Raw genomic sequence first — 20,396 nt, forward strand, 5'->3', positions numbered from 1 at the left:
GCTGACTTTAACTGTAGATACAATAAAGATCCAGCATTTTCAATTAGCACTCATATACTGAAGTACTAAAAGTACAAGCATCAATATATCATTTAAGAACAAACCATAAGAGTCATGCAGAATGGCCCATTTCCGATTGATATATAATATTAAATATTGATTCATTAATGAGTATCTATATATTGCCAGATGGCTTGTGGGTGACAACTACACACTCCTTTGAGAAATTAAAATTGTAATATTCATGTTCTTCTCAGAAAAAATAAGGAATTCTGAAGTCGATAAAAATCAAATACAATTAAGACAAGATACATACAATTAAATTTTTTATGCTGTCTCTCCTCACTAATCTTTCTTGTTTCATGTCACAAGTAAAATAAAGAAATTGAAGATAGTTACAGAAACAATTACACTTAATGAAGCTATATTTACTTAGATATCCACTTACCAAAAATAGATTTCTTCAGTTGCTTGTTTGGTGTTTTACCACAACTGTGTGTTTGAGGCTGCTTTTATACATGGATGCAAATCCGTACAGCTCATCTCTAGCTGCTTGATAAACTTTAAAAGACACCGATTGGATGAGAAAGTCTGTGACACAGCTTTGATGAAAAAGTGTTTCCTCTATCAAAGTCTGAAGACACATTTATGCTGTTTATAAACGTAAACATTTGAAGTGCAGCACACCAACAGTAGAGATAATTGATATATATCCATAAAAAAAGTGATGATTTTAAATGATATCTGTAGATCTCCAAAATCTTAACTTTCTGACAAAGTTAATTCCAAATACCATGAAATTCCTGAGAACCAGAAAACAGTGATATATTTATTATGAGAAAGTGAAAGGCAAATACTTTTCCTTAATATTCAACAGCCTTTTGTTATATGTTATAAGTAACTAAACGTTGCTTTTTATCTTGTTTTTGGATCGTAAATTAAAATCAAATAGACTCAATCATCTCTTTTTCCTCAAGGCAAAAAGGGAATTACTGAATATGTATTGGCTCATTTTCCTTGTCTCAGCAAGAAAGCAAAGACGCCTGAATCTAAAAATGTCAAACTAACTGCTGCGGCTGACTTTGCATCAGAGCTTGATTTAATCGTTTTGGTTTTTTTAAAAGATATTTTAATACAAAGTAGAAATGTTTAAGTTAAATCCAATTATATTTCTGACAGAAAACATTGGATGGGAGATTTAGGTTTCTGAGTGCTTAGCCTCATTTACATCATCAGTAGCACTAAGTGTATCTTGACATTATATCTATTCCTACATTTCAATGAACCATCGGGAAAGCCTTGCATTGCAAATGTTATGAAGCTTGCAAATAGTTTGTGTTTTTAGTGATGAGGTTCAAGAACATTTACCTTCAAACAATCAAACAGATCAGAAACAATTCAAAGTTCCTTGTGGAGTTTTTGGCCAGCAGTGTAGGACTGGTACAACAAGGTCGTATAATAGAACAGAGACATGGATATATTGTTATCTGCCTTTTAAACATAATGGCAGATGCTAAATATTAATATTTACCTTTGTGTCAAATATTTAAAGCAGACCTATTAAAACAAGGTGCTCGTTAACATCCCCCTGATATAAGAAACAATCAGACTGCCACATTTTACTCCTGGATGTTGGTTTTGTGAATTTGAATGATACATTTAAAAAGATTTGGATACAAAAACAATCTAGTCATGGCAAAATGTCTTTGGAAAATAAATCTATACTGAAGTAAAAACACAGACCTAACATGTACGACTATTAGTTCTTAAATCAAAACACATGCTGTCTGGGCCTATTTTCTTTTCTTTATTATTTGGTCAACATCATGGTATTGTTGCTATGATACCACCATTATCAAGATGACCCACATTTTATATCTCACTAGATTACCTATAATCTTTGTGTACTGTTTAATATTTTGAAGTAAATTTTACTTTACTGTACATTTAGGTTCTATAGTCTATAGAGAGTATATAGAGCGTATACAATATCAGTTTTTATATTTAGGGAACATTTTTCCATTTACGGGGTTACCTTCAAATTCTATTTGAAAATATTTTAATATACTATAAAACAAATAAAAGCAACTCAGATTATTACTGATATTTATATTTCCTTTGAGATATGGGGGGTCAGTGGCTCAGACCGTAAGGATTTGGCTTGGCAACAGAGGGTCACTGTTCTAAGTCCTCGAATGGAGAGGCAGCACTTTGCCTCCTTACTATATGACAGCTCATCTGTGCCACAGACCGAGTTCAAAGTTTATAATGCTTGAAGTTTATTGATTTCTAATGAGATCACACAATAATTATTATTCAAGCAGTTCATATTTTTTATATATCTTAAAATATGTCGGCTGCAACAAGTCCTCCAACTAATACGACCAAATAGGTCGATTGTTTTCCGACCCAAATACGACCCACAGCAGCGTTTTCAATCAACGTCTTTCCCCCTATTCATTTCTAGCAGCGAAGAAGAAGAAGAAGAAGAAGAAGAAGAAGAAGAAGAAGAAGAAGAAGGTCGTCATAAACTGCTGCTAGAAATGAATAGACGGGAGCATGTTGTTTCTTACACGACCACTAGAGGTGCTACACTTTAAAACGCTGCTGTGGGTCATATTTGGGTCGGAAAACAATCGACCTATTTGGTCGTTTTTTGTAGGAGGATAGGCTGGTTAAAAGACCGGACCGATAGGCGGTATCGATAAAAGTAGTAGTACCGTTAAAACCATAACGATACCCATCCCTAGATATGAATGATAATGGGACACATCGACGTCTGCACTCACAGTGCCGCGGACTGTACGTAATGTAACTCTGATCTGGTTACTTATGTTGTGGCAGATATTTAATTAAAGGTCCCATGTCATGCTTTTGGGTTATTACCCGTCCTCTTCTGTGTTATGAAGGTTTTTATGCATGTAAACGGTCTGCAGAGTCACAAACCCTCAAAGTACACCCTGTAGCGAGTAAAACTCTAACGCAGAAAATACCTCCCCAAAACGCCTCGTTGGATTTTCTGCGTTAGAGTTTTACTCGCTACAGGGTGTACTTTGAGGGTTTGTGACTCTGCAGACCGTTTACATGCATNTTACGCCGGTTGTTAAACAACATCGTTATGGGGAAATGCAAGTTTGCGTCCAAATGGTTGGAAGATAAGGAGGAAGGACAATCAATACTGTATATAGTCAATGTGAGGTAAAGTGTGTTGCCAAGGTAACCGGTTAGAATTCGAAGTGGCGATGAGGTCTTAAAATGTATGGAAAGGGTCTTAAAGAAGGTCTTAAAAGGAATTACACTTGACTTCAGGATTCCTGCATATACCCTGCATTAGACCAGAGGTCGGCAACCCCTGGCACGCGTGCCACCGTAACCAGTGGCACACTAGGAATAAGTGAAATAAGTGTGCAAAATATTTAAATTGTATTTTCGGATCCTGAACGAAACCGCCGCCCGAGTTCCTCCCCGTTACCTGCAGAAGGAAGCCATGCACGCAACGCAGCCCCGCTCTCTTTAACTCCAGGCGATGTTCTGCCGCTTTCCTCCGTGGTGCAGAGCTGATCATTTCACCACAGAGGAATGCACTTCACAAATTGCAGTAGGCTTACCCATAAGGAGCTGTAGAAATGCCGCAGTTTTTGTGTGGCTGTGTCTTTAGTTGAAAGCCCAGTGGCGATCTGCTCATCTCTCATCGAAATAACATGCTACACAGGGGCGGACTGGCCATCTGTGTGTTCTGGAGAATCACAGAACGGGCGATCGTCCTTATTATTATGCCGTTCAAACCAATTATTTCTATTTCAGTTTGTTAAATTCGGCATCATGTAAGTTGCGCTGACAGGTCAACACACTGCTTCCCCGCTGCGAGGCTCCCACCCCCCGTTGATGATTCACGATCGTCGGCACGCTGATACCATTCTTTTTTTTTTAATGGCACTTCATATCAAAAAGCTTACCGACCCCTGAATTAGACAGACCTTAGTTTTAAGTGTTATTTGCTCCAAATAAGGATGACAATGATGTAAATGCCTACATGTGTTTTGTATATAGTAGGGTAATGAAATAATAACGTGTTATGGATAGATTTATATTTCTGTCTGTGTGAATGGAACGTTTGGTTCACTGTGTAAACATCAGCAGGAAATTGCCTAGTTAAGTGAGAGAGGCAAAGGTGAACCATGATTTAAAAATACCCACACAAGCCACTGAGAATCAGAGCGGCGTGTGAAAAACGGTCTTTATGAAAGCATTATTTGACTCCACATGTTCTGCAGATCTACACTGATATTTCCACAGCTCACTTTTCAATTTTTCATCAGAACATTAACGGTTAAAAACTCCGATCTTTCTCAGCAGGTCAATGTTCACCTTTTTATTGAATAGTTATTTGTCATGTTTGTGTAAAAGCAGAGGTATTTTGCTGTCTAGTTAGTTTCCTGGCGTTCAGAAGTACCTCTATTCATCCACCAGAGGGCTTTCATGTCCTGTGTGTGTAAGGTAGAGATGTGACTGCAGGTTTCATACTGAAAGTGTTTCTGTATGATTTACCTAGTGACCTTTTATAACTCAGGTCTTAATATAACATCTATAAAAAATATATATTATAACAATTTAATATTACATTTATCAAAAATGTTTAGCTGACACTACTTAAATCAAAGCTTTTACGATAGTGTTGGAGAATTAATAGATAAAGCTGCAAGGCAAGGCAGACTTTTGTTCTAGGATCATGAACTGGTTTTAGCGTCTTTGTCGTGGTCAAATATGTCGATGAACAATATAAGAAAACACATTTTTCCCCCTGACTGTGAACGCCACCTTTTTGTTTTTGCAGGTAACTTTCCGTACGAGGATCTATCACTGCAACATCAACAGTCAGGGGGTGATCTGTCTGGACATCCTGAAGGACAACTGGAGCCCCGCCCTCACCATCTCCAAGGTGCTGCTGTCCATCTGCTCCCTGCTCACAGACTGTAACCCAGGTGAGGCTGAACTGTCCATCAACGCTCAGTATTTAGAGCAACTCCACAGTGAAGCAGAGGTGTTGGGAAACAATTGTTCAGTGTCTGAGGTCAACAAGTTCAAAGTTGGATTTATGAGTTGAGCAAGCTGCAACAAGCATCTATCATACCATTTTGTTAGTGGTAGAAAGTTCTACTCAAGGGAAGCTTTTTTTCATTTTTTCATCTGGCTTTCTTCAAATCTTCTCTATTTACGCTCTACTTCTCGCTCCGTGTCACACCAAGTATATTTTATAAAGAGAGACAGGAGAATAAATCCTACTTTAAGGCCAAATGCCTTCAGAATGTCATCTGAATCACTTTCGAGCTCACTTTAATAGCATTTCCAGGGTTTTAGAAGAGTAATCTGAAACTCTGGCTGGTGAAATGTTGTCAGTGCTGCCACCTTGACAGGAAACCCTGCGTCATCTGGACATCCTATCGTACTCTTTAAATGCCGTTTGCTCGTAAGAGTGAAAGCGAATTTGCATGTTACCGGCCAACCAGGGGCCACAGACAAAAGTTCATTTAGTTATGCAGAAAACATTCGATGCCTAGTTAGTGCTGCTTTATTAAAACGTTGTGACAGGACGGGACTTGTCTGATAATGCTTTGGTAGAAAAGATGTACTCCAAAATGTTATTAAAGAAGGTTTTCAAAATGGGTAAGTTGAGGTAGTGACACCTGTATTAATATTCCTAACATGCCACCCAAAGCCTTCACTTGATTTTGCTTTGCACCTAACATTAATTCTTGTTAATGAGTAAATAAAAGTTCAACAAAACAAAATGGTAATGGCAGACTTTATTTCTAAACCCGTTAGTGTATTTTTCTCCGTCTGTTGTTTTATTTCTAAGTGCATAGCAACTTAATGTGAAACCTATTTTCCCGTCCAGCCGACCCCCTGGTGGGAAGCATCGCCACCCAGTACACGACTAACAGAGTGGAGCATGACCGAACAGCCAAACAGTGGACGAAGAGATACGCCACATAAACCCACAGAAGACGACGAAGGGTGAAGAAGAGAAGGGGGAGGGGGGCTGCGGGTTGTTGTTTTTGGGGGGTTATTTCTATCTCAGATTTGTAGTGCTTTATTGTCTGGTATATTTTTTGCTTCCTGATTAAGTTATCTCCACAAATATGGTAATAAAGGAACACAATGGAAAGGAAGTCCCGTCTCTTTTTTGTTTACATTGTTATTAAAGGGCGGATTCCCCATGCAAACCTGCTGAACACATGAACAGTAATCACTTACAGTCATGCTGAAAACACTTCCATTATTATAACAAGTTGCACTTAACTATTGTAATTAATGTTGTGGTGTGAGTAGATTTTGGCTCATTAAATGATAGGTATCAAACACTTAATTAATGGATTATAACACACTAATAATAGACGGATATCATTTGTCTAAACCTGCTGTATAATACCTTCTGTTGACTGCCGGAATTGGTTGGTTTGTAATATTGCCATGATGACGAGAGGAAAACAGTTGTAGTAATATAAAACAGAAGTTACATTGTAAATTATAAAGTTGTTAGGTGATCAAAAAATGTCATTGTTAAAACCTTTCCTTATCTTCCTACAACCACAGTTTATAACACAATATATAGACATATATATTGCTGTAAATGTTAAATAGGGGTGTTAAAGTACAGGTAAAGTAATAGTGATACAATCTGTACAGTTTGTGTTCTGGCTGCAGCTGCCACATTCCTCGACTGCTCGACTGTTTCAAGAACTTTCCCGAGCATCAAATAAACAGTTAGATTCAATGGCTTGCCGTCAAAATATCTACCAAATAAAAATATAAAAAGAAAGCCTCCTTTACCTTTGAATGTTTGCCTCAAATCATATCAAAGCACCATTGGTAATGCCAACACACCTGTCTGTGCCTTTTGCAGGAAGAGCTGTAACCCGTGGCAGATAGGCTAAAGACACGTTCCCCTATGTATATCACAGTTTAGCAAATAATCACAAAATGGTTGTATACAATAAACTTTTCAACTGTTTCTCCCACACATGAGAGCTGCCATATACTAGTATGTTGTGTATTACATTTTAATTTGTCATTAAATAAGACAAAGGATTCATCACTTAATGGTCATCACAACACAATTGCTGTGAAAACGGGTTAATCGGATGATATCATTCTCCGGCCGTAACATCATTGCAGTTTTGACTTTGTTTCTAATTCTTGGTGAAGATAAATTGCCACTGTTTGGGTCTTTTTTGCATAGCAGGATCACTACATTAGCTACATAACCACACTGGTATCTAGGAAACAACCAGCACCAACTCTCTACTTCAGACTTTGTTCCACGTTAAAGCACACAAGACCATAATTCTTCTATGTCACCCTTTTCACTCGGTGTTAGGGTAGTTGGCATTTTCCTCAAAGTGAAGTCACCTTTCCAACATCGTCCAGGGCAGCCAAGGCCGAGAAAGATCTGTCAATCTGTTTGCAAATAACCGCCTTTTTCTTTCTCACTCTTCACTTCAGATTTTTAATGGGACTTTTCAATATGCTCTACATTCAAAATGTATAGTTTTCTCTGTTTACAACACGAATGCTAGTCACAGCCAGTCACCATTTTGTGTGGACTGTAACGTCATAAAAACTCCAGTTATTAATATAAGTATGCATTTCAGAGAGGTGGGGAACACGCTGTCCTGTCCTCAGGTGTCAACACAGGAAAAGCGATATGTTATATTATCAATTCAGTCCAGGAGGTGATACAAATGATCAGTGCCTCATAAAACAATTATAAGTTGACTATTTAAGATGGTCACCTCATTGATAATACCGTTTTTTTATGTTAACTCAGTACAGCAGAGTCATGACAAGCTGCTTACTGTAAGCCTTAAGAATAGGTTCATATCCCCACTGAAAAGAAAGCAGCAACATAATCAAGTTGTTTTTGATCAATTGGAAAGCAATAAAGTGTGACATAAGCATTAAGAGAAACAAACAAAGTCCTAAGAGTTACCTTTATTTTCAGATATGCTGGGGATAAAGTACAGTGTGGGAAGGCAATGTTTAGAAGGCTCTCGTATGAAAGTCTAAAACCTTTCACCCCCGTATGAATGGGAAACAGTATGTAAAGCAGTATTTGTGAAATCTAATTGGATTATCTTCTTATTTCCCCCCTTGCTTTAGAAAAAGTAAACCTAAGGGATTAGTCTCAGAATATTTTTTTCATTCAATTCACTTTTTTCTTTGCGGGTAAAGGTTATATTCTTGTTTTTCCACGAGAGATCTGGCCAAGAGAGCAGCCTTAAAGGATTGTTACACTAGAAAACCAGAAGACGCCAGGAACCATGAGATCATTTATAAGTGTCATTCAAATCAAGTCACATGTACAACTTTCCAAAACAAAAGACATGTTCCATCCGGCATATGGCGTGTCCAGGCTTCTTGATCTGGTGAACCACAGGAGCCTAAACTGGCTTGACAGGTTAATCTGGTAGATAATAATACACCTAACTCTGTACATGTATAAACATGCTTTTTAAACGTACAAAGTGTTGCTCTCTATTCTTTGAATAATCTTATGTAACAGTTGAAACAAACCCAATTGGTTATATGTACCATCACAGAAAGTGTCCAAAGGTAATGGTTTAATATTTTCCAAACACAGCTGATGTTGTGCAATAACAACTCTCAAACGTGAAATTTCTCTGGTCAGCAAGTGTAAAAGTTAATCATTTGCTTTTGTGTCAGTACTTCACAGCAGTATACATTTTAGCCTGTGAGAGTAAAGTCACTGGTGATACAGTAGCCATAAAGAAGTAATATGATGGAGTAAACGGACGATAAGTACATAGTGTTCTAACAACAGCTGCCAAGAATATTAGAGAATGTCAGCTCGAGAGAAATTCCTGTGGTTAGCTTTGTTTTGATGAAACATTTGCGGTGCATAGTGGTTTCTTAGGTTATCAAGTTCACAGATTTGGTGTTCACGTTTTAGACATCTAGGTCAAACATTAAGTGTTCCAGTGACTGGATTCCAGAGTATAATTCAGATCCCAGTGATCCTGCATGATTGTCTTTATTGTTCCTTTGGAATATGTCAGATATAGTGTATGTTAAAAGAGTTTTTAACAATTAGATATTTTAGGGAAACTCTGAAATACATATAAATGTATCCATCAGAATCACAATAACAATGCTACAGCATGTGCATGTTTTCCATGTTCACCATCTGAGTTGGAACATGAAAGCCGGTGGCAATTTTTATGGTAATCCATCCAATAAGAGTGGAGACATTTCTCTTCAAACCACAAATGCCAAGGGTGCACGTGAGCGCCACTTGTTGATGGTAGCAATTAGCAATGTTATATCACAGCAGTAGGTGTGTGTTTCGGTTGGCAAATATGTGTTTTACATTTCATAACAATCTGGTTAAGATCTAATGTATTCATTACTCCCTTGTCCTCTTGCTTCTGATTTGACAACATGGGGTGGTGTGGTTGGAGGCCAACAGTCTGTATCCTTTTACTAAGAAGGGTTTAGTAAAATCCTTTAAACACCACATCGGCTATCCTTTAAAATACTCTAACTGCAGTTTCACATGAAGTGCTTTTTACTTGATCTATAATTTGCCAATTACGTCCTTCGACATGCAACCATCGAATCTTTGATTTCTTGGGGAGTCTGAGGACTTCCAGGGGATTTGACAAAGTCAAAAATAAAACAATTTCACTTGTGTGTATAAATAGGATTGTTTTTGTACTGATCAGTGTCTTCAATATAAGTCCTGTAACTGTGCGTAGGTGTCATAGACTCTCATTTGTCTAATAAAAGGGATTTATCATTTAACAGTGAGATTATCTACTCCCACCCTAAACTGAGAAGTAAAACACAGTAACATAACACAACATTATTTGAATCTGCATAGCAAGAGCGTTGCTTGGGGGTTGATGTAACAAAGGTCTGGAAAACCTTTGACTGATTCATGTTGGATTTAATAGGAAAAGCTAGGACCTACTTTTGCAAGTAGTCAATGTAAGGTGAAGGTACGTTTCAGACACAAAGGCAATTTGAAAGAGCTTTACACAAGCACTTACAAACAAATGAACTTCATAAAAAAGAGATATTTAAAATCAAATCACATAACGTCTGGATATGAATTACTTATGATAGTTTAGTAATGCATTACCTACTGTCATCACTGATGTTAGTTTAGTTAAAGCTACTAGAAGCCTAATTTGCAAAATACATCTTATTATTTAATAGATAATGTTGTCTGTATTTTAATTGTGTCTACATAATTGCTTCCATGTAGTGTACCACACATTTCATTTGAAACACAAAGTAGTTTCTTAGAATGTAACTTCAAAAATAATTTCCATGAACTGCATAACCGTGCTCTGTTGTTCCGGCTTCTCCCTTCTTCACGTTGTGCTCTGCAACCATGTCTGCAACGTGAGCGCTGTGTTACATTCCTCGTTACGTCCACGAGGCGCTTGGCTCCGCCCCCCTGGTGTCCTGAAAGTGTGTCACTGGGTTAAAGTGGCTCGAGCGCCTGGGTTTAGGGGCGTGGCCGACAAAATGGGTCACATGGGCGAGCCCACTATTGAGAACATTTAGTTCTCCTGAATAACCCGCAGTCACACACATCAAGGGGGAGCTCCTCCGACTCAGACGGTAGTTCTCTCTCACCGACTCGGACCTGCAGATTATTTCCACAAATAGACTACTGAAATTAGATTTATCTTTAAACTGCTCACGCACAAACAATTGTAATATCTTCGTGGGTGTTTTGGCGAAAGTGGCAACAGTCGTGACAGATATTTTGCATTATATCTGTTTTCCTATTCCTCAAAACGAAATGCCTGAGGACATGGGGACAGCCAAGCCTGGTAAGAAACCAATATTTTAAAACGATTGTCGCAGTGAAATGCAAAGACTGAGTTTTTCATTGCATGCACTATGCAAACTTTATTGCAGGGATAGTGTCAACATTGACGTAAATGAAGTGTTATGTATAATTTATTATAAAACTGATTTAAAGTAGGCTACAACAAGTTGTTTTATGTATTTCTTGCCGGTATTGATACTACAGTGGCATGGAATTGTGATAATACTATACTTATATATACTTATGAGTTGAATTCACCGAATGCATCATGAGTTTTAAAATCCGTCCAGGAATTAAGAAAGTATTTATTGGAGGGCAAAGCACTAATGAATGGCGTCCTGCCATTGAAACTGTTTTCTATTTTGCTGTAGTGCAGCATCATAACCTGTCAGGAAATGTTGGCACACTTGTTAAACACATTCTTTAAATGTCTCATGTTTTGTAATAAAACGGGGTTAGGAGTGCCATTGCGGGGCTGAGTCGCTGCTACAAACATTTGACACAACAGTGTTTAGCTTCCCTCGCTCACATGGACAGCGTAGCCTAGCCATGTGCCCGTGTGTAGACGCGCTCATGGAACACTGCTCTGATTGGTCGAGGGGCGTTCCTCTCTGCGGGCATGCTCTCAGTTAGAACTCTTCTCTGATTGGCTGGAGCGGAGCCCATGACGCAGAACATTGTATAATCCACGCTGTTTCACAGCCATCCCCGCGAGAGGCTGCACTGCAAGGTACACGTGAGAACGTGTAGACAGCAGCCAGTGACCTAGATCTGCTTCATCCCCTCCTCGCGCTTCGCTTTCACAGAAATTCATGACAGGTCCACGTGTGGGTGGGCACACAAACATTTTAATTTTTTTCGAGTTGATGAGGAATAACACACTCGTGTTTTACACAAATATTCCTCTCAAGACGTGCATTTAAACTTTTAAATGGAAAATAACTAGAATATTTTGAATTTTTCCCTACTTCAAGTCTCACTTTAACTGGAACAGTTAATTTCAAGTATTTTTGCCCAAGGGCAGTTGCATAAAACAATTTAAACAATGTTTGAAAAAAAGGTTACAGTAATTTCAAAATAATAAACTGCAACTATTATCAAGATTAATATAACTGCCAGCTATTTTTGATATTAGCAATTATTTAAAAAAAATCCCAAGTCATGTTTGAAGTTTTCCAAAACAGAGCTTTACAGACACAAAGCTGACAGCCACCTGATGTTGATCCTCTAAAACTTTAAATGCCATGTTCTTATTACTAAGCAGCTGAGCTGTTTTCTGGCCAAACATTACATAACCCCATCACTTACCCTCTGCAGTCGTTTCTTGCCAAAAGTGTTATGTTGCTCCAGTGCTTCACTGACCCTGTCTGAAGCACACTCCCATAGCATAGAAACCAATGTATGTTATGTAATGGTGTTATTCAACCAGTAAGCACTGGAGGTGAGAAAGCGGGTCAATCTTAGCTAGATATCATCCAGCCAGAGATTACACAGATTTTGGACTGCATCTCGGTCCGGGCGTCTCAGACATCATGTACTTTCTGTACTGCCAAGAGTTTGTTTATTATATTTATATAGAATTTTTTTTTTTTTATATATATAAACTCCTGCTGGTTCACAGTGACTTTGGCAAGCTTGATATGTTGCGGAGCTGCAAAAACATTCAATATCCTGATACGGTTGTTAATAGTGGTGTGTGTATTTCTGTTGCTCAGAAATAGATTGTCAGAAGCCCAAAGATAGCCCATTTTGCATTGTGTGTTTGCTAAAGGTTTCATATTAGAACACTAGCTATAGGATAGTCTAAATGACTAAAGTGCTTGAATGGCAAACCACTGGTAACAATGCATAAGAACATGGATACTGCCATACTGGATATAGTAAATTACATTGACATTTAAAAAAAAATCATTCCATTAACTGCCTTGAGATATGGGGAAGTGATTAACCTACTATAACATGTCATGTCTCTCCCTCTCCACAGGAGGAGTCATAGCCTATATTTCCTCTGGCTCTGCCTCCAGTCCAGAGTCCTGTATGAGCCCCAGCAGAAGCTATTTGTCCACATCCCAGGCCGTGTCCCGCCCCTCCCTCCCCAGCAGGGCAGTGGGCATGGTGGTGGATATCTCTCCGCCTACTAAAAATGGCCACCAACGTAGCCATGGCATTGAGAAGTCTGGGCGCTCCACATCTACCAAGAGCAACATTACCAGTAAGCTTATAAAAATGTTATCATAAAAAAGATTATGCTAATGAGAAAAAATGGCATATCTGATCACTGCTCGTGTTTGTCTTTGCAGAAATTAACGGCATGGTGCTGTTGTGCAAGGTGTGTGGTGATGTGGCATCCGGCTTCCACTACGGCGTCCATGCATGCGAGGGCTGCAAGGTGAGACTAGTTCCTGGAACAAAACTTCTCCTCTAAAAATGTTATCTTCTTTCCACCATGACTAATGCTTTTCGTCTTGTGGTTCCTTAGGGTTTCTTCAGAAGAAGCATCCAGCAAAACATCCAGTACAAGAAGTGTCTTAAGATGGAGAACTGCACCATCATGAGAATCAACCGGAACCGCTGCCAGCAGTGCCGCTTCAAGAAGTGTCTGTCTGTCGGCATGTCCAGAGATGGTGAGCAGCATATTGAGTTTAGTTTCAGTGAGCTGGTGTGATTCATTTACTCTTGACACATCCTAATGGCTGTCACTTTGCTACTCCCAGCTGTCCGATTTGGCCGCATCCCAAAGAGGGAAAAGCAAAGGATGCTGCTGGAGATGCAGAACGCCATGAACAACATGATGAGCAACAACAGCCAGCTGCACAGTATGCTGCACGGCCACCAGAGCGCGTCTCCCATGGAGGCCATGACCAGCGACGCCGGCTCCTCGCCCTCTTCCTCCTCTGCTTCCGATTCCCTGTCGAGCTCAAACCCCTCCTCCCCGCACTGCCCCCAGGACTCAGAGTCTGTGGTTTCAATGGATACCAACTCCAGCTCCGCCTCCTCCTGCGCGTCAGACAGCGGAGAGGATGAGTCCCTCATTGCTTTGAACAGGCAACACCAAGAGGCCTTTGCATTCGGCCAGCAGAGGGCGCAGCGACAGGGCCAGGCGTCGCCCACGTTGAGCAGCGCCGCCCTGGAGGTGGGGGGTGACGGCCGGGCAGAGGAGGAGGAGGAGCAGCAGCAGCAGCAGCAGCAGCAGCAGCAGCAGCAGCAGCAGCAGGAGAACTGGAGCTGCTGGAACAACAATGCAGTTGTGGGGGGGTACCAGCAAGGTTCTTACAGTAAAGTCCAACACGTCAGCAACACTGCTTACAGCGAGGAGAAGGTTTACCAGCAGCAGCCTCAGCAGCTCAACAGCACCCTGAAGTGTGAGCCGTCAGATGACAGCAACACACAACATGGGTTTAACACAAAACCGGCCTCAACTGGTTACGATGGACCAACCAGCTGCGTGAATAATAGAGCATACTTGGTGAGTTATCTATTCATCTATAAAAACACATTTCTATTCTGCTTTTACCACTGAAGTTAAAGCTTTGATGAGCCTCTCTGATTGACCTTGTGTCTGAATGTTTCTCCAGGTCTGTCCAATGAACGCTTCACCCTACGTGGACCCCCACAAGCCGAGCCAGGAGATCTGGGAGGAGTTCTCCATGAGTTTCACCCCCGCCGTGCGGGATGTGGTCGACTTTGCCAAGAGGATCTCGGGCTTCTGCGACCTCCCAGAGCACGACCAGGTCGGCCTGTTGAAAGCTGGAACTTTTGAGGTAAGAGGGCAAACAAGCAACACTTTAAAGTGAAACACTGCAGACTCTTTAAACACTAGGAGCCAATGTGGCTCTCCCAAACAGAGCTGTGAATAATATCTGAGACTTCAACATTTTTTCTTTTTGCGCAACTGAGATTAAATAGGTTTTTCATCATATAACCACCATCAGATTTCTTATACAGACAGATTAAATTGCTTACCTGCACAAACCAAACCATAAACTAAAGAAACCCTTCCCTTTTCTGACTCCCAGGTGCTGATGGTCAGATTTGCCTCCCTGTTCAACGCCGTCGAGCGGACGGTGACCTTCCTGAGTGGAAAGCGTTACAGCCTTGACACGCTGCGGGCGCTGGGCGCCGGCGAGCTGCTCAACTCCATGTGCGAGTTCAGCGAGAAGCTGGCTGCACTGAGGCTGGACTCTGAGGAAATGAGCCTCTTCACAGCCGTGGTGCTCGTCTCAGCCGGTAAGAACACACTTTGAATATCTTCATGTATGAGAGCACATTGGAATGGACAAGTTATTCACTATTGCTGTTAGAATGCTCTTTATGAACCTTGCAGCGAGAACATATGATCTATTTGAATTTAATCAACATATACACAGCATTAAAACAACTATTGATGTATTTAAGGGGCAACCACACTACACATTCAATTTGTTAGAGCAGTCCCTCTGATGTGATTTAAAACATTCTTAAAGCCCTGCTCTGTCTGACATTGACCTTTTCTCCCCTCTTGTCCCGGCACAGATCGTTCAGGGATCCAGGACCTGAACTCGGTCGAGGCCCTGCAGGACAAACTGATCCGGGGTCTGAGGAACTTGGTGATGCAGAACCACGGCGAGGAGTCGTCCACCACCTTCACCAAGCTGCTGCTCAAGCTTCCCGAGCTGCGTTCACTCAACAACATGCACTCGGAGGAACTGCTGTCCTTCAAAGTGCACCCTTGAAATCTTCCTGAGGGGTCACACCTCCAACTAATCCACACACCTCCACCAGGACCTGCCTCTATCTCCCCCCTCACCCTCCCTGTTCGACCAACCCAGTTGTTTGTTTCTAGAATGTATTGAAAGTTATTTTTTATTCTATTTTTGTTAAGTCGACCATGTGGGGTCTGAAGAGAGAAAAATATGAAACATGTACTGTATTTATAGAAGAGATAGCTCGTTGCACACAAACACACGCAAGTGCATGTGTGTGAGAGGTTCTTAGTTTTGCAAACTTGGAGGCGCTTTTCAATTCTCCAGAGAACAAAGAGTACTTAAATGGCTTTGTGAAAAGATATGAGTAGAAACCAATTAGTCGATTCCAAAGTGTGTTCTCTGATGAGCGGGTGAATGTGAGAGACAATATGAACCTTACATACCGCATGTTTGTTTGGTCCAATATTTGACTGATACATGTCGCAAGGAAGGCAAGCTATCAGAAAATGTATTGAAGAATGTGTGACGAACGCTGCTAATGCATGGCTGTATTTAATGCAAACTATTATTACTTGGATCTTCTCCCCTTGCCTCAGAAAGCATCAGTTCAAAGTTTCAGCATTTAGTGTTTTTATTTAATTTTTTACTTATGTTTGTCAACTGCCTGTACACTGCCTGGTGATTTCTGGGGGGGGGGGGTTAATGACGCCATGTTCAGCAACACTACATTTGCCCATGTTCTGGAGCAGGAAAACCATGTAACATGTAAAGGCTACATGTAAACGTTTTTGCTGTTTACCCCACTTTCTGTTTTTTGTGTGTTTTTAATCAAAGTTTGTGTGCATTCAGCATAGCACTGAATTTAATGTGGTTGTCATATATTTTGTTGAAATATCTGTTTCTTCAACTGGCAACAATGCCATATGTAAATATCTATATTAAAAAATATATATATGAATATAGAGTATAAATATGATATAGTATGAATAAATACAAGTGAAGAATACTCTTTGTGTTTTTATTAATATCCAAGTATTTTTGCACATATCAATCTTCAGAGTAGTAGCGACTGTTATCCACTGGGTGGAGCTATTGTTACACCTTGATTTCAACTCACTTGAGAAACCATGTTAGTTTGTCTTTGCAAGTTGTTGCATAATATGAATGATTTTATTGTCCAATACTCAATAAGTAGCTTCTCTTCAGAGAGATTCTCTTATTTACTTGTGAATTTCAAATCAGCTGAGCTGCATTTTTCTTTTCTTTTAAAGAACACACTTTTCTCAAAGCCTTCTCATAGGCATTTCATTTCATTCATCCATGTCATGGCCATTTCTACTGATAATAATTCCATTGTTGAGGTATACTAAAATAGATGTATATTGTTCAATGTTCCAAACTCACATTGGTTTCTCATACAGCATCTCTGTATAGTATGTGTATTCACTGTCCTAAACGGCTTGTTGGAGCTCCTCCCTCCCCCTGCTCAGAATGTATGATCATTGTATTAAAAGATATGTTTCAGAATAACATTTATACTTATTCATAGCACACACATTCTTACATAGCACACTAAAGATACAACAAGGTGACATCTAGGATTGATTAAAACCACCTCGATGCAGAGCAGGTCCACAGATTTAAAGCCAAAATTGCAGACCCAAAACTTCAAAATCTCTAAAATCTGGCTGCAGAATTCCACACACATTAAATACACTAATTGTACCGTTGCATGGTAAAAGCAGGAGCTACATATCAGTGAAAAAGTGGCATAAAACAAATCACTTAAAACAGCTGAGGATACTTTTCTCAGATATTTAACTGTAGGCTAATTTATTTTCAAGTCAGTGTTTTAAGAGTGGAGGTTGCGTTTGTATTCAGAGCTCTTATGTAAATTGTCAGCAAATATTTACGAGTTTAAAGTCCAACGATCCATGAGCAGGCTGCACAATAGTCACTAACTCGTAGCAATTCATCATGCACAAAGTGAAAACACCTGTGGAGGATCATCATGTGCGTGTGCAGGTTTTTTCCATGTCATAAATTTATAAACCAGGTAAAGAATTACACTTAAGAGGAATAACTGTGTTTAGTGTGTAGACAATTCAAATATGTTATTATAATAAAAAAAAGTCATTAGTTTTTGGTTCAGTATAGAATTGCCTGCACAAACATTTGATCCTCTTTGTATCCAAATCTTTTTTTTGTTTTATTCAAATGTGACCACACGACATCAACATCCACTCTGATCTCATGGAGAAGAAAATGAGTCAGGTAAAGAGGAAACTAGGAAACTAGAGCATCTTGCAGGTTTTTATTTTTTCTACTTTTATGCTTAAACTTGCTTGAAAATTACAATTAAAAAAGTGAATGCAGGATTTGATATGTTTTACGAGACATAAGGGCAGGAATTCAGAGGGAAAGGAGCAATTTTGAGCTCAGCTCTTAAAAACGGCTTTTTTTTAAGGTCATACGTCAAACGCGTCATATTACATCACACAGGGGACACATCTCCGCTCTCTGACCGGGTATAGTAGAGTTGCGTTGAGTAGAGCGGTTGTGTTTTAAGGAGCTGGTATTTTTCGGTAGTTTTACATTGTATTTCACCATTTGTAATCATGGTGCAGTATTGTGTTTGTGCAGGTTGCACAAATACCAGCCTGTCAGGACATCGAGTCCACAGTAAAAAGGACCGGAGCTAGCGTTCGTTCCTGGGTGCATTGTGCATCCACCTCCATGCAGCACATACTCTCCACAGCTTTATCAGGAAACCGTATTACTTCTCTCTCCCCCCCGCACCCTTCGCTGCTCTCTCTCTCTCCCCTCCGGTACACGGCACCGTAAGACAAAGTGTGGAGTTTCATTAGGTAACGCTGTGGTGGCTGTACTGCTCCAGCCGTCTCCTTTGTGTTTCCCCCTGTCTGTGTTGTTTGTGTGTGCGTGGTGGCTGTCACTCCTGGCTCCCGGCTCAACCTCCACTTACCTGCTGCAATCAGCTGTGCACCCTCCCCGACTACACACCTGCTTTCCATCAAGCCATTTACAACGACATATCAACGGAGGCTCCACAACCTTTCTCCGCCAGATCGTCAAGTATCAGCCGTATCTCGCGTCTCTCCTCCGGTACACAGCACCGTAGTGTGGAGTTGCATTAGGTAACGCGAGATACGGCTGATACTTGCGCATTAGTTTCTGTTATGGATCAGTATCAACAGTCCTGCCAGTAACGTTACTATATTATCAATGCTACTTTAGTTATAGCCTGATATATGATAGCTAACTTTACAATGTTGTGATGTGACGTTAGCTAACATTCTGTAGCTAACGCCGGTCACTCACCAAGATAGCTGCCCAGTTCTCCACTGGTTCTTCTCACACCACAGCTCAATTTCTCTCCGATGGCCGTTATTTCTTCTAATCCTTGGCTGCTCCTGGTCTCTTGGACGCCTAGCAGGCTCATAATTATAAGGTTGTGGTCCGTCATATGCATTCGAATATTCATGTTCAACTTCTTCTGTGTCTCCTGTGTCGAAACTAGCATTGGGATCCATGTTTATTAATACGTTACACCGGCCGCTCTCCCCCTTGTGTCCCCCGTGTTACGTCACACGCGGGAGGTCACGTGCCGAGGCTTTTTTATGCGGAAGTGAACATTTCTTACAAAAACGACGCCAGATGTCACTGTAGTGTATATTTCTGTATATTTTTTTGAAAATCTAGTGTATTCATCATTTTCCTACACATTTATTCACAGGTGTCTTTAACCTGGAAGTTGCTCTTTAAGCAAATTCTGATGTTTTGTGTCAGAAATATGAGAGAAACTAAACTGTGATGGAGTGTTAATGTTCAAACATTTTTATTACAATTAAATCGCACCCTGTTCAAACAGATCAGAATAAAAATGTTGAATGTGTCACAAAAGGCAAATATCACATGTTTAAATGACAGGAAACAATAGAACACATTTGTCTGATCTAGGATCCAACTTTCTGTCCTACAACCAATGTTACTCACCGAAAACAAGCCATGGGAGTGCTCATCATTTTCATATGAAACCCTGGTTGCAAAACGCCACAAGGCATCTTTTATTGTTTCTGATTTGTTTGATTGCTTCGGGTACATTTTCTTGAACCTGATCACTAAAAGCACAAACTATAGTAGCAAGCTTCAGAAAATTTGCAATTCAAGGCTTTCTAGATCGTTAATTCAAATCTGAGAATAGACTGAACGTCAACATACACTCAGTGCTGATGATGATGTAAATGTGGCAAAACATAAATCTCTGATATTATCGGTCAAAAATAAAGTTGGAATGAACTAAACAATTTCCACTTAGTATAAAACATCTGAGTGTTCAAATAGTTCAGATAGGCTCTGATGCAAAGTCAGCCGCAGCAGTTAGTTGGACATTTTCAAATTCTGGCGTCTTTGAAAAGAGCCAATTAATATTCAGTATAATCCTTTTTTGTCTTTTTAAACCCTTGGGGATAAAGAGATGTTTGAGTGTTTTAGATTTTAATTTAGGCTCCTAAAATAGGATCAAAAACTGGGATTTTAACAACATTAAGTTGTATATAACATATCAATAAAGGCTGGTGCATTTTGAGGAAAAGCAAGTGCCTTTAACTCTCTTCTCTATCGATATATGACTACTGTTGTCTGGTTCTCAGGACTTTCGTTTGATCTGTAATTAACTAAAACCTTTGTCTTAAATTAAGGTTTTGGAGATCTACAGACATTATTTAAAAAAATGTCTTATATATGCACATATACAGATAAAGCTTGTATTGTGTATATATATATATATATACATATATTTAGATATCTATATATATATATATATATAT

The 20,396-nt window shown here is 39.8% G+C and overlaps 3 protein-coding genes across 3 annotated transcripts in view; 2 read left to right on the forward strand and 1 right to left on the reverse strand.

Annotated features, from left to right (window-relative positions):
- Positions 1–2,125: 2,125 nt before the first annotated feature.
- On the forward strand, positions 2,126–6,166 carry LOC104949126 (ubiquitin-conjugating enzyme E2 E3-like). Its single transcript, XM_010775408.1, has 3 exons — positions 2,126–2,132; positions 4,785–4,982; positions 5,897–6,166. The coding sequence occupies exons 1-3, from the start codon at positions 2,126–2,128 to the stop codon at positions 5,992–5,994; spliced, it is 303 nt and encodes a 100-aa protein (XP_010773710.1). The 3' UTR covers positions 5,995–6,166.
- Positions 6,167–10,592: 4,426 nt separating this feature from the next.
- Positions 10,593–16,322, forward strand: nr1d2a (nuclear receptor subfamily 1, group D, member 2a). Its single transcript, XM_010775406.1, has 8 exons — positions 10,593–10,865; positions 12,849–13,076; positions 13,165–13,253; positions 13,344–13,488; positions 13,579–14,330; positions 14,440–14,625; positions 14,881–15,091; positions 15,377–16,322. Exons 1-8 carry the CDS (start codon positions 10,835–10,837, stop codon positions 15,574–15,576), a joined length of 1,842 nt encoding a protein of 613 aa, XP_010773708.1. The 5' UTR covers positions 10,593–10,834; the 3' UTR covers positions 15,577–16,322.
- Positions 16,323–20,069: 3,747 nt separating this feature from the next.
- Positions 20,070–20,396, reverse strand: part of gramd1a (GRAM domain containing 1A) — a 32,126-nt gene continuing 31,799 nt past the window's right edge. The window contains exon 14 of the mRNA XM_010775409.1: positions 20,070–20,077. Within this exon, the coding sequence (XP_010773711.1) occupies positions 20,070–20,077 (8 nt within the window). The remainder of the gene's footprint in view (positions 20,078–20,396) is intronic.

Source organism: Notothenia coriiceps, unplaced genomic scaffold (genome assembly GCF_000735185.1).
Source record: "Notothenia coriiceps isolate Sejong01 unplaced genomic scaffold, NC01 NC01_scaffold00015777, whole genome shotgun sequence".
Lineage (NCBI taxonomy): Eukaryota > Metazoa > Chordata > Actinopteri > Perciformes > Nototheniidae > Notothenia > Notothenia coriiceps.